At 34.8% G+C, this 14,379-nt stretch overlaps 1 protein-coding gene across 13 annotated transcripts in view; it reads right to left on the reverse strand.

Moving 5' to 3' along the window:
- Positions 1–14,379, reverse strand: part of CHD9 (chromodomain helicase DNA binding protein 9) — a 179,429-nt gene that overhangs the window by 18,821 nt on the left and 146,229 nt on the right. For 4 of the 13 annotated variants that reach the window (XM_063113136.1, XM_063113144.1, XM_063113135.1 and 1 more), the window contains 9 exons: positions 14,149–14,266; positions 13,467–13,524; positions 10,490–10,532; positions 9,052–9,271; positions 7,127–7,294; positions 6,293–6,495; positions 2,534–3,439; positions 1,344–1,507; positions 325–597 (listed from right to left, as the gene is read on the reverse strand). In XM_063113136.1, the coding sequence (XP_062969206.1) occupies positions 325–597; positions 1,344–1,507; positions 2,534–3,439; positions 6,293–6,495; positions 7,127–7,294; positions 9,052–9,271; positions 10,490–10,532; positions 13,467–13,524; positions 14,149–14,266 (2,153 nt within the window). The remainder of the gene's footprint in view (positions 1–324; positions 598–1,343; positions 1,508–2,533; positions 3,440–6,292; positions 6,496–7,126; positions 7,295–9,051; positions 9,272–10,489; positions 10,533–13,466; positions 13,525–14,148; positions 14,267–14,379) is intronic. The other 9 variants (XM_063113142.1, XM_063113147.1, XM_063113140.1 and 6 more) reach the window with 7 other exon arrangements.

Here is a 14,379-nt window from a genome sequence, read left to right on the forward strand (position 1 = left end):
ATGTTTAAAACAGACAGGACACTGACATACCATTTAAATATTATATAAAAGAACCAAAACAGTTAGAAATTTTCACACTATTTAAGAAAGCATCTTGATCAGCAGAAGAACTATTTTCAGTAGTACAGGGAGAGAAACATTTAATGACGATCTCTCTAGTAGAATATTCAAGTCTATAAACCTGGATATCAAAAAGAAAACAATCCAAATACCAGGAAACAAGTATGTGAAGGAAGAAGAGTAAGAGCAGGCAGCCATTTGCAGGAAAAGCATGCTGCACACCGCAATCGCAATCAGGCCCTAGGGCAATAAAAATACACATACGTCTTTGATTTTCACTGTAAACTCCTTTTCTCGTACATGCTTCTTCACCTTTGACATCTGTGTTAATTGATCATGTTCTTCTTTAACACCGGCACCTGGGGGAGTGGGTACACTGGGCTCAATATATTCTGTAGCTGCTCCAGGGCTGTCCAGCAGTTTTGTGGTATAGAAAGAAGCCACTGTGTTAGCATCATAACTTCTTCTAGCTGAAGGCCACTTCCCTTTCAGAACTGTTTGACAAATACTATCCAACCGGTTGATCATCACACGATCCTAGAAAAGCATGCAACATCAAAGTATAATTTTAATAATTAGGCCAGACCTTTGGAGATCAAATAGCCCAAGAGCCTTGATGAATTTAATCTTGGTACGACATATGTGTGTGGCATGCATATGTATTCTCACATACATATTACAACTCTGTAAGAAGTTATTCAAGTACAAATTCCCTTTAGTGAAGTTCAAAAATATTATGTCATAAAGACAATTTTCTACTCTTTGTTTTTATAGTTATAAAAGTAATACAGGTTCCTTATAAAGGATTCAAACGACTTAGGAGTATACAAAAGAGCACAGAATCCTTCATTCCTGCACTTTCCAATCTCATTCCTAAAAGTAAGTTTTCCTACATTAGTCTAGTTTCATGGTAGAATTGTATGAATTCAATCTTAGCTTTTTCTACCACTGTTTGTACATGTGCTCAAATGAACTTTTTTCTAGGTCACAACTAGCTATTGTAATTTCTTTGAGGAGACAGTTCAAAGCTGAGTCTTTTCATAAAGAACCACTTCAATATTAACTTGAATGTAAGAGTCCATTATCTTTTATTTCAAACATTATCTTTCTACTTCAAACCTTTCTAAGGTTATGTTAAGAAGCACACACATTTAAGTAGAACACCAAAATGCAAACCTACACTTTACACTGCCCTATTTTTCCACAAAATAAGAACATCTATCATTAAAGCAACAGAAAAATACTAAAAAGTGAACTTTCCCAAGAAGAAATTATTCATTTACCTTTGGCCAATATGAGGCTGCCAGCATGTATCCACCTTGTAAGATGTAAGCAGACTCTGGTGTCCCATTATTCATTTGGAAACTATCCTGGGTCTCATCCTGGGTAGTGCTCAGTGATGCAATGCTTTCTTCATCATAGGCTTTCATGTGAGGGGTACCTTCTGCTAAGAACAATGATAACCATTTAAGAAAGACTGCATACAACAATTTTACTATATATACTTTAAAAATCTTATATGATTATTCATAAATATTCACAAATGAAAAAATTAAAAGTAACGACAACAACAAAAAGCTTTAAAAAAAGTAAAAAAATTAATCTAGAATACAATAGAGCACCTATCACTTTTTTTTTTTTTTTTTTTTTTTTTTGGTCTTTTTCATGACTGGTACTCAGCCAGTGAGTGCACCGGCCATTCCTATATAGGATCCGAACCCGCAGCGGGAGCGTCGCTGCGCTCCCAGCACTGCACTCTCCCGAGTGCGCCACGGGCTCGGCCCAAGCACCTATCACTTTTAAAATGACTCCTTATAGGTAGACTTCATCTGGACTGGGAGGACTATATAAATACCTGATGGAGATACCATAATTCTCTAAATGAGGTGATTCTTAGAATTGGGCATGTTCCTTGTGGCAACCCTGAAAGTTATCCCTATGGAGTTGTTATAAGAGATTGTGGCTCCTGCACACGCATGATGTTGACTCATTTCCTTGCATTTGAACTGTTGGACTAGTGCAAGGACACCTGCAGAAGAGGACCAACCTAACACCACTACTCTGCTGACAAACTGTAGTTCTTATCGTATATCTTCTGAGTGTCAAGTATGGCCTATGATACAGTTGTTGGTCTGTTTATTCTAATACACCTGGTGACTGCTATCTTTCATTTGTTTACTAAGCAACTTGTTCTAGGGAAAAATATAATACTAAATTTAAGACATTCACAAAGAAATAAAGCTATTTTGTAAAAATTTTAGTTCCTTTGTCTGACTAATCTATTTTGCAATGCTTCAAATACTGAATAGGGACTCTGGTCCAGTAATTCTAGTTTCCTTTTCAATAGTGCTTTTCTAAGTTTTACACATAAAATTAATAATTTCAAGCATGCTTAAGTTATCGTTTCCAGTTAAGTTTTCATTTTCACTTGAAAAGTTGTCTTAAAAATAGCAAAATTTCTTTATGCATATACCTCGTTTTTGGACTTCCTCTTCTTCACTGTCACTTTCTTCTGATGAAGATGAAGATGATGAGGAGGAGGAAGAGGAAGAAGAGGAGGATGAAGACGATGCTGAAGAACAAGATGAGGATGAAGAACTAGAGCCTGATCGAGAATGGGAACAAGAAGAGGAGGAAGATGAAGAAGATGATGATCTGGAAGAACAGGATGATCTCTCAGAATCAGAGTCAGAATCAGAACTAGATTCTGATCCTCTTTTGTGGACTCTCTGTTTTTTAGAAGCTGGGTTTGGAGTTAGGGGTTCTGTTCTGGCTGCAACCATGCGTCTGTCTGTTTCACTTTTTCCACTAGATTTCTGGTCTCCAGTAGCCTGTGGTAAAACACCATTCTTTGGACTTACAGGCTCAGATTTTATTAGTGTCCTGGTTTCCACAGAAGACATAGATTCTTCTTCAGAAGACTGAGGCTCCTCTTTAAGGTTTTCACTTTTAACTTTCATATCCTCTAGAATAATACCTTTAGTATCTAGAAGCCTAGGCAGAGAGGTAAGAGGAGAAGCAGAAAGTGCTACTTGATATTGCTGTAAAAGTGGAGTAGAAGTCCTTGAATGAGCCATCTTACTTTGACTGTAGTTCCTTTGAGCTGCCATAAATGAGAGTTCAGGATCACGAAGAATGTGATAGTCTGTTCGGCTCACCCCATGTTTGGCAGCACCAATAAGCAAATCCCTATCATGAGGACCACATTCCCACCAGACTGGTAAATCTGGATTCGGATGACAAAGCTTCAAGCGTTCAAACAACTGTGGATGTCGAAGGGCCTGTTCCCGTACTTTCCTTAGAAGTTCAATGCGATACAAAGTCCTAGAAGCTCGTTCTTCTGTGATTGGTTGGATAAAAATATTTGGATCTACCAATTCTACATTGAAACAAGGACAAAAATATCAACCACAAAAGTACTTCATTAAGATTTAAAACAAATAATGCAACTTCTAAAATGTACTTCTACTCAATGTCATTGTACAGTTTCCAGAATTTTTAAAAAACATTTAAAATGAGGAGAAATTTAAGTTTTAAAAAGAAGTACTAAAAATCATGTAACATAAAACAATGAATCTTCTGAAATTAAGTAAAACATAAGATTATTTTGGAAGTACATTAATATAACCCGGAATTTACTCTTAAGAATTTTCTTATGGCTGTGCTTTTACTAACACCTGTCTTAAAGAGAAAAACATTTACTCGAAGTCACTTATAAATACAAATTAGAACTGTTAAATGACACCCCATAAACAAATGTAAGTTGGTGTATCTCAGACTACACGAGATAACTTAGGGCACTACAGTGAATTCACAGGGGCTTTTTTAAGTTTCAAGGGAAACACAGGCACATCTGTCAAACACTGTACAATCTACTAGCTTGAGGTAGTTCAGTTTCAACATTAGACCATGCTACATTCCTTCTGATGAGGTCATATCTTTGCAAAGCTGGGTTACTAGCACTTGGGAAGTGCTCAAAAAAGATATGAACTTGTTGAAATAATGCAGGGACCAACCTGAGGAGCTTCTAATGGACAAATTTAGAACAATGTGGGCAAAAAATAATGATAGTATTGGATTGTAACCTGTAGAGTAAAATAAATATCCATGAATCCGTACTGATATGAATAATTAAGTAAATAGATGAAGGAGAAGAAATGGTACTTCATTGCAGCAGAATTCCACAGTAAAAACTATTGCAGACAAGATTTAGTATCTTATAAATACTTAAATCAATGGGTAAAAGTTTGAGGAGAAACAGGATTTGTGAGGCTCCTCAAGATATTTGTTAATTATAGGGAAACGATAGTAATTTTAAACTGGAGAAATGCAGCATAAACTACCTTAACTCAGCGATTAAAGTCAACATCTTCAAGTTGACATCACAAATACCATGGTATTACATTCTGACACCATGTCATTCTGTGGTCCTTTTGCCAAAAATGCATAAACTCAATCCAATCATGTGAAAACACAAGACAAACCCAAACTGAGGGATATATGGCAAAATAACTGATCAATACTTTTCAAAGGTATCAAGGTCACGAAAAACAAGGAATGACAAAGAATGTGTTACAGACTGCAGGAAGCTAAGGAGTAAGAACAACCAAATACAATTTGGGGGGAATCCTGGAACAAAAAAAGGACATTAATGGAAGAACTGGTAAAATTCAAATAGGTATTTAGTTTAGTTAATGGCATTGTACTACCATTAATTTCCTAGTCTGATAATTACACTATAATTAGTTGTGTTAAGATTGTAACGTTAAAAGAGGCAGGATGAGAGATATATGGAAACTCCTTGTACATTTTTTGCAACTTTTCTGTAAGTCCAAAAGTAGTTCAAAACAAAAATTAAAAAAAAAAAAAAAGTCAAGGACCATGCAAAAATCAATATGGGACAAGAAACAAGGGTGGAAGTATCCAGTCTACTTCCAAGATTTAAGAAGTTGTACAATGCCTAACAGGTGCACACATACCATTAGTACGTAATTGTGGTTATTTAAGAAAGAAACAGAAGTATTTTTTCTATCAATATACGTTATATGTTTTCAGATAATTACTAGATTGTTAGGACACAAACACTTAAGTTGTTTGGATCTAATTATTCATTAAATAGAACTGTTAAGTATTTCTTTTGGCCTCAGGTACTGGGGAAAAAAATCACTGTTACATTAACGGTGCTGTGAAGTGAAGAAGTTTGGGAAACTCTGATCTTAAGTAAAACCTCACATTTCTAACAAGGAAGCCCAACCTTTTCAATGATTATTTAGTAATTAACTCTTTCCCTTTTCTTTTAAAACTAGAACCAAAAGTGATGAATTTATTCAATCACTACATTGCTGATGGGAATTAAGAAAAAAAAAAAAAAAGAGGGCTTCTTGGCCATAAATAATGAAAGACACAATATTTTATCTGTCTTTTTAAACCTATTTATTGTCTTACAGCAGACCTGAAAGCAGACTGAAACCTTGCCTGAGTTACCCGGTGTTTGGGTAATCAAGTGATTGGCTACTCTGTTTAGTGGACTGACAAAAAATCTGTTAGGAAATAAAATTAAAACAAGTAAAGAAACCCACATGGAATTTAAGTCCTTTTATAAACAATTTATATTTTTACTCTGAAATAGAAATAGGAGGCGACTGGGTTTAGTAGTAAGAAATCATATTCAACAAAGAATAGAGACAACTGCTTAAAACATAGCATTACTGAGAGGAACTGCTAACAGGATGAGCTATTTCTCTGCGCTGTGAAGACTGAAATTCATTTCAGAACAGTTCCTTAGCTGAACATCAACACCTCTGATTAGCTGTCTTTTTTGAAGATGGTGCTGGGTGAAGATCTTTCCTATGAAATTTTAAAAAATGTCTTATGAGTTAGGGCCTCATTCCTTGCAAAATTATTCAGGTAAATAATCCCTCTAGCATAGTTCCTATAGGATGGATTCAAAATATAGGTCAGTTCTGTTTACCAAAAGCTATCCTTTATCTTCTACCTCTTCCTAATCATAAATCTATCACTAAACGCTAGCTATTTTCTTAAAACTCAGTGTGTATCTTTATTCTCTTTAGATCTCAGAGGATCTTTAAGCATAATTTACTTACAATTCTGAAAAACTGCTGACATTTTGAATCAGATAGTATTGGAATCTCACATAAAAGGAACTGGAAAGTTCTGAATTTTAGTGATATTGCTTCTTTGACTGAAACAAGGAAAAAATATGTACACATACCTTCTTTGGAAGGAAGACGACAAACCCTCCGACACATGGACATGAATGCATACAAATATTTCTCCAAACTGTCATCAGTTTTCTTATGTAGCCTAGCCATAGCCCTAAATTTTGTCCAATCAAATTGTCCTCTGTCAGGATCAAAAACTACTCCAAATGTAGATACGACTCTATAAAAGTCAGCTTCTTCTCTTCTTGTCCATCTATTTTGAATCAGATTAAAAAACCACATTGGTCACTAAAATAAATACTTATTAATACTGAATATAATAACTATAATGTAAACTTAAAAAACTTCGAGTATCTAAGACTTTAAAGGATAAATTCAGGGTTATTGTCTTGTAAATATATTTTTAAATGCTAGTTGACTCATCTATCCAACCACACTTCTTTTAGTATACATTGTTCCTTTAGACAATAATAGTTCTTTTGCACAATTACTAGGTGAGAAAATATGCACAGCATACAAGATTATATAAGATGACCCTGCCCTTCAGGAAAAAGATAAAAAACTTTCAAAAACATTTATAATATAAGGTAGCATGTTTTTAGTCGTATGAGTTACAGAAACCAAGAATTTTAGGAGAGCACAGAAGATTGAAGGATCACTTGAGACTTTAACAATCATAAAAGGCATCACAGAGTAAGTGGCATTTCAGATGGGGCAAGGCTAAGGTTAGGAAGGGGATGTTAGGAAGAGGGCACAGAATAAGCAAAGTAGAAAGTACTTTGTATTTTGGGGAGATAATAGTATTCCAGATTAACAAGGATATGGTTCCTATTGGGGACAAAGCAAGATAGAGTTGGGGTCAGATTACGAAACACTCTAAATACCTGGCTAAAAATAATCTTCCTTCTGTTGAAAGCTTCTGATACTTTAAGAGGCTAATATTATCATCATACACCACAGATCTCCAAACTTCAGTCTCTATTTGTAGAAACTTTTCCTTGCTTAACTCATAGGATTGTTGTATAAATGAGAAAAAAACATATGGGAAAGACCTTTGAAAAATGTTACAGGGCCAATTTTATCATAGTGAATTATTAAGAAGCTTAACATAATCATAATTTAAAAATAGCCTGGGAAATCCATCAAATCATATGAACATTAGACCTGGGTGACAAGAATAGGAATGGAAAAGAAAAATTAAATTGAAAGACTACACAGGACACAAAAAAATATGACACGGTCTACACTCAAAGAATTTACAACTTAGAAAGACAAGGCATAAACAGGAAAAAATAACTGTCATTACAATATATTACTGTGGCAAATGAGTAATTTATTTAGGTAAGTACTATGTGAGTTCAGAAAATGGAGGCAATAGTGTGAGATAGATTCGTTGAAAAAAAAATTAATAGAGTAGATGAGCCACGTGCTGAGCTCTGAAGAATGAGCTAAGTGTGGACTAAAGGGTAGAAAGAAGGGTATTCTGGATGATAAGAACAACATGAGCTACAGTACTGAATAAACAGCAAGTAGGACATTCTGGCTGAGGAAACAGTAGTGGATAAACTTAGAAATGCATGCTAAAACCTAAATTGAAGAGACCTTTGAACTTAGGGCCATTCAATGCCATGATAAAACTACTATTTTAAGATGATTAATCCAGATCTGACAGAATAAGGGAAAATGTATGTGGTAGATAAAGATGGCCACCAATTCTTTGCCACTTCCCATTGAGAGGTAGAATCTATTTCCCTTTCCCTTAAATCTGAGCTGCCCTATGACTTTTTTTGACCAACAAAAGGTGGCAGAAGTGACACTTTGTAACTGCTGAGTCTGAGCCTTCAGAAATCTGTAGTTTCCACTTTTGTTACTTGGAATGATCCCCCTTGGAATCTGAGCTCCCAGTTCGCAGCTAGTACAAACTGCCAGCCATGTGAACAGGGCTACTTTGGTTCTTTCAGCTGTCTCATAACCCCAATGTGAAGAAGAAGAACCACCTGGTTTACTCAAAGAATCAAAAGAAATAAAAAATTGACGCCATTTTAAGTCACTATGCTGCAACAGCAGAAAACCAAAACAGTGTATTTACAGAGATAGTAGTATTTGAAAATTATGGCTAGGATAGCTAAAATCTTAACTTTCAGACTGACTAAAAAATTCTGGCTACAATGAATGTGCTGCAAATGAATCAAAAGAACAATGACTTATCTTCCAGAGAACATCCAAGGACCCAGGTTTAACAAGGAAGCCAGGTTATTGCTAAACATTGCTATTCTTTTCCATGTGCTCTATCCTTTTTGAGATGTTAAAGCTTTTAGGAGAGAAATTTGCCTGTCTTTTTAACAAGGTCTCTTGCAATTTGCTCCCCTTGACTTCAGTAGTTCCAAGGGTTCATCTTCTGTTTAAAGCAGAGGTAGACTTGCCTTTTATACATTCTTATATTTCATAAAATGTCTTAATATAAAATAAGATAGAATGAACTTTATTTCATATAATTTAAACTTCTGTTCAATTCCTAATTCCATTCTTGAGTTTGCTCTGCACCTTCATTTTTTAATACCTCAGGGTACTTAAACACGACAAAAGAATGATTAAATGTGAAGTATGGCTGATAAGTATAAGATGTAATAATCTGTATTAGTTTTACTATATTTGTGAATATATATGTGAGTATATGTGCACAACGCACTTTACTTTGACCAATTTTTCTATGTATATTTTCAAAACATGATAATCACACCCTGACAGCCTGTAGAATAACAACTATATTTAGATACTATATATTAAAACTTTAGTGCTATGGTCTTACCTCTGCTGTCTTTCTATCTTGGCTGCCATTTTAGGATTAAGAGTGGCTTCTTCATAAAGAGGCTGCATTACACTGGTAGGTACTAAGAAAGTTGGTTGTATCTGCTGGATTTGTCTGTTTTTATTAGTACGCTGATATGCAGTGATGAGACGCCTCAAACGTGTAGTTAAAGCTGATTGAGTAGGCCAATAAATTTTATCACCTTCCATTAGTTGACCATCTATATTTAAATAAAATAAATAATGTAAATAATAATAATAATAAAAACTAAACAGATACTGTATAAGGTGTACAAAAGTACCAAAACTTGTCTATTAAAATTTTTTTCTTCAATGTAATTATGTAGGTGAAAAAAACAACCAAATCTTTCATCATAAAAAAAAATTCTTTTAATTAAATACACAACAGAGTTTAACAGCAGTTCAAAATAAGTAGGACACAGTGGAATAAAGATGTTATCTATTTAAAGGAAACAACTATTGCATTTCCAGGTCTAATAAATCATAAGGGCTGGCAAATACTCAATGCCTTAGCTTAAATAAATTAAAAGCCAAATGGAATCCCATGAGAATCTGAATACTGTAAGCTATTCTAACTAAAGTCTTATCTCAATTTAGTTAGAATAAAAACATTTTTTATTTTTATTTATTATTTATTTATTTATTTATTTATTTTTTGGTCTTTTTCGTGACTGGCACTCAGCCAGTGAGTGCACCGACCATTCCTATATAGCATCTGAACCCGCGGCGGGAGTGTTGCTGCGCTCCCGAGGCAGCACTCTCCCGAGTACGCCATGGGCTCGGCCCTAAAAACATTTTTTAAATCACTAGGAAGAAACATATGTTTTAAAGATTCAGGATAAAAAAATTTACAATGCTGCAACTTTAAAATTTTTATTACCTAAAAAAGTGCAGGATCTATTTCCAAGTTGTAATATTATAATTTATATATGATAATCAAGCTGTAATCATTCACACTAAGCTAAAACTACTCCTTGCATTCCTAGGTGGGAATGAGTATGCTCTAGTGACAGTATGTTCCTATCTTGATATTAAAAAGACCTTGCACAGAAAACCTTTATATAAAGTGGGTGATAAAGAATGGCTCCAAACACACATAGAGAACTAATAAGAAATTAAATGTGTTACTGAATTAACACCTTAATGATAAAATGTCACAAACAAGTTTAATGATCAAGACATAAAGTCATCAGAGCCTCTATTCTATAAAAGGGCAGTGAGTTACTGCACAAAGATTTGCAACAACTAAAAGTACTGTTAAATTCCCAATTAACTAATATGTCCTATAATGATTACAAGTGTACTCAATACATATTTCATATACACTTAAAACATTATAAAAGTATAATAGCTTATTCATCTTATAGTATCATGAGAATGTAAATTACAATAATATTAAAGAAGTAAATGCAATTTACCTCCATCTGCTATAACAAGATCTCCTGGTGAAGAAACATCATCCTTTTAAAAGAAAATAAAAATCTGTCATAGGGAGATTGAGTCAAGATACATATAATAAAAGAGAATCAAACTTCTTTATAATGAAGAACATTTTTGCTATAGAAATTTTAATGATTAATTTAGCAAAAATAAACTTTTAATTCCTTGTTCTCAATTCTCACCCTTTCATAGTTATTGCTTTGAAAATTTAGACCAGTCTTTATTTACAAAAATTATTTCCTTTTCTATAATTATCTTTAAGTCTATTTCTTCCCTACCAACCTTTCCCTAATTTTGAGTATGCCCTAGGTTTTATTGCTAACCAATTGTTTTTTTTTTTTTTCTTTCCATACACCAACTCTCAGAAAATTTATTCATTCTCATATCTGGTTATTAGATAACCTGAAAATCTTTACTTTTTCAGCCTTAAACAGTTTGCTTGTGCTGTACATGCGATTTTTATTTGTTAACAGAGCATCTTCAATTATATATTCCAACATTACCTTAAACTTAATATTCATAAGTTTGGCAATTTTATTTCAATGACTATTGGCTTCTATTGTTTCAGAAAACGCTGAAGTTAGAATTATCATAATTCCTTTGTAGGAGGGTCTTTTTCTCTGGTTGTCTGTAACATCTTCTCTTTGTTTGGTGTTTCTGCAATTTCACCAGGAGGTTTCTTGGAGTGGATTTAATTTTATTTATCCTGCCAAGATTCATTTTATTTCTTGAATCTGAGGACTCATGTCTTTTATTATGTCTGAAATATTATGTTTTCTAATACTACTTCTCCTTTATTCTCTCTAGGCTCTCCTTCTGGAACACCTACTAGATATATGCCAGACATTATCACGCTATCCTCCTTGTTTCTAAACTTTTTTCCCACATATTCCATTATTCTGCTTATTGATTTATTGCCTCTCTGTTCCAAGTTTATTGCCTCTCACACCTTTTGCCTGCTCTAAGGAAACAGATCTGAGCTCTTCAAATATTTTTTCCTCTGCTAGTCAGTATCATGTTAAGCTTTGTCAGTACAGGGAACTGGAGATATGCTGTAGGGGGAAAAGGGTTTTACTTCCTGGTTCTGGTGAGCTCCTCCATTGCTCAGCTCCAACAGCACAGTGGCCTCTTCCCTAGAGTGCAGCTCCTGCAATTTGAGCAGTCTGTAGCACCCATTGGCCAGCAGCTTTTCCCAGTAACTTCTCTCTTGGGCGGTTTTGTAGTTGAGTGTCTCCAGTGAGAAATTTTCCCAGAAGAACATTCTTTGGCAACCCTAGAGGATGGATTTCCAGCCAGTTCCAGAGGGTAGGTTTCCAGCCAGTTGCACTGGTGTGGCAGCACAGCATCCCTTCTGACCATGGCCATATCCTCCCAACAAAGTCTGGATCTCAGCTCTGTTGGTGATGTGGCTCTTCCCTGGGTGCTTCAAGCCCCAGGAGTGGTGGATGTTACTTATATCTGCTATTCCCATATTGTTTAGAATTCTCTTTACTTCTTATTAGCCAATCTCTCATTACTCCAACCCCCCTATTATAATGAATAATTCTTTACATTAAACTTTCCCTCTCCTGACTAGCCCAGACTGATCCAACATGCTCTACTTTGGATAATTTCCTCATATCTGTTTTCCAAATAATTTCTTCTCTCATTTGCTGTGTCTAATCTGCTTATCCAGCAAAATATTTAACCTATTTATTGAGTTTTAAATGTCAACAGCTGTATTTTCTACTTTTAAAGGTACATGTAATTCTTTTTCATATCTTCCTAGTTTTTAAAAATCATATCTTGTCTTTCTTTTGTTTTTATTTTTTTTAACTGTCTTTAATCATTTAAACATGTACATGTTCTCAATTTCAATAGATGTATTAACAGAAGTTCTCAGGGGTCTAACCTTGTTCTTTGTTGCATGCTAACACTGACTCATGGTAAATTTCTCTTCATATATTTTTAAATTTTGGACTTTGATTTCACTTTATGGGGGCTTCATTTTCAGGACTCATACATAGTCTGAACTGAAGTTCTTTCTTCCAGAGTTCTTTTTTTTTCTTTTGGTTTTTACCAGGTACCCAGGGATACTACTAGTCAAGTACCCCTTTTTATATTACATTGAGGTTCCTGGACCTTGCAGGTGAAATAAAAGAATCAACCACAGACTCAAGAGAAGGCAGGCCTATGGTTATAAATTCTCAGGAGAGAGATCTTTCCTACCCAGAGCCCATGCTGAGATAAATTTCCTTGCCCTCTCCTTGTGCTTTATGTCTCAAAATACTGCCCTTTGAGAGTCCTACCTTTATACAGAATTTAAGTTTTCCTTGCCCACATACTGCGGTAAGCCTTGTCTGTTGTCCTCATACAGGCATCAATAGCCAAACCCCTTTGCTACCAAGACCAGCAAACCCTACCTGACAGCTATAGCATCATCCAGTCTTTTACCATGCTCTCATAAATATTATAGAAAATCCTCATCTCTTTTAACACCGTTTTCCCTACTCCACGGATTATTTTCTATATTTTCATCCAACTCTTCTTTTTGACATTCTAATAAATAGAGCACTTAGAACTATGCTTTGGCAGCTCAGCATTACTCTAGGCTCTACTCTCTATTTCAAATTTCTTCATATAGGTATAGTTTCTATCTCTTGTTGTCCACTCTGCTTTGGGACTTTGCCCTGGACACTGTGTTTCTTAGATCTAAGAAGTGTAGCAAGTGGGCAAACCCCATCCCACCCCCATGTCCAAATCAGCCTCCATCTTGTCAAGGAGGGGAGATCAGATGAATTCTGAATGGCTATTTGTGATATTTGTCAACCCAAGTTGATCACTTATTTAGCTAATCTTCTGAGGAACAGAGGAATTATGTATAATGAAAAGGAAAAACATGCAGAAGAAAAAGCAAATAAAAGATACTAAGGAGTACCTCAGATTGAGGATTTAAAAATATGATCCAAAGCATACCTCTATATCATCTTTAAAGATGGCTGGGGCAGGTTTGTATTCTGGATCTTCCACATCCCTGTTAAAATACCAATAAATGCTATAATACCATAGCGAATTTAAGATTTCTCTCGACAGAATAGAAAAACAAATGGAATCTCATTGGAGGAATTTTTTAGTTTATTTTAAAGGTCAGACTAAAATCTCTGCTCTCTAGCCAGAGAAGCCCAAGCCACAGCATGAAAGCTATTCTAGAGAAAGTAATAAGAAAGCTAGTTCTAATTTACTCTTACTTCCAAGTTCACTTTTAAATGTGCTATTATTAATCTCAACATGTCTTTTACTTTTCTCTTTTGGTAAGAAAAGGAAGATTATATAAGGACTCACAACAGGTATAATGAATAATATCACATCTCTCTTCAACTGTAATATTCTTGCCTTTTCTCCTCTTATATCCCTAGAATTTTATGAATACTTGCTAGAATGAAAAAATGAAAGACTCATCAAAGAATGAGTGTGGGGCAGGTCCAATGTCTTTCTTGATCATAAACTGTTGGACAAGCACTAAGTATCATTAGCTCTTTCAGACTGTAAACTCTAATTCTCTTAATGCGACACAACTTAAACATCACTGATACAGAATATGCTGATGTTGAACAGAAGACAGAGATACAGAGAATTCATGACTCTGAAACGCACATACCCATCCATATAATCATTTGCTCTCTGTTCAGCAGCAACTGCTTTGTCATCAGGTTTTCCTACTCTTTCCAAGAAGCATAATGCTGGGTCTGCTCGGATAGTGTTATATTTTTCATAACCTAGAAGCATCACCAATTACAAATGTAAAAAGGATAAAAAGAAGAAAGGTGTGTAAATATAAGCATTCCTTATAACTATGGTTGATAATATGCCTGAACTAAAGGGACCATAT

Source organism: Cynocephalus volans, chromosome 10 (genome assembly GCF_027409185.1).
Source record: "Cynocephalus volans isolate mCynVol1 chromosome 10, mCynVol1.pri, whole genome shotgun sequence".
Taxonomy (NCBI): Eukaryota; Metazoa; Chordata; class Mammalia; order Dermoptera; family Cynocephalidae; genus Cynocephalus; species Cynocephalus volans.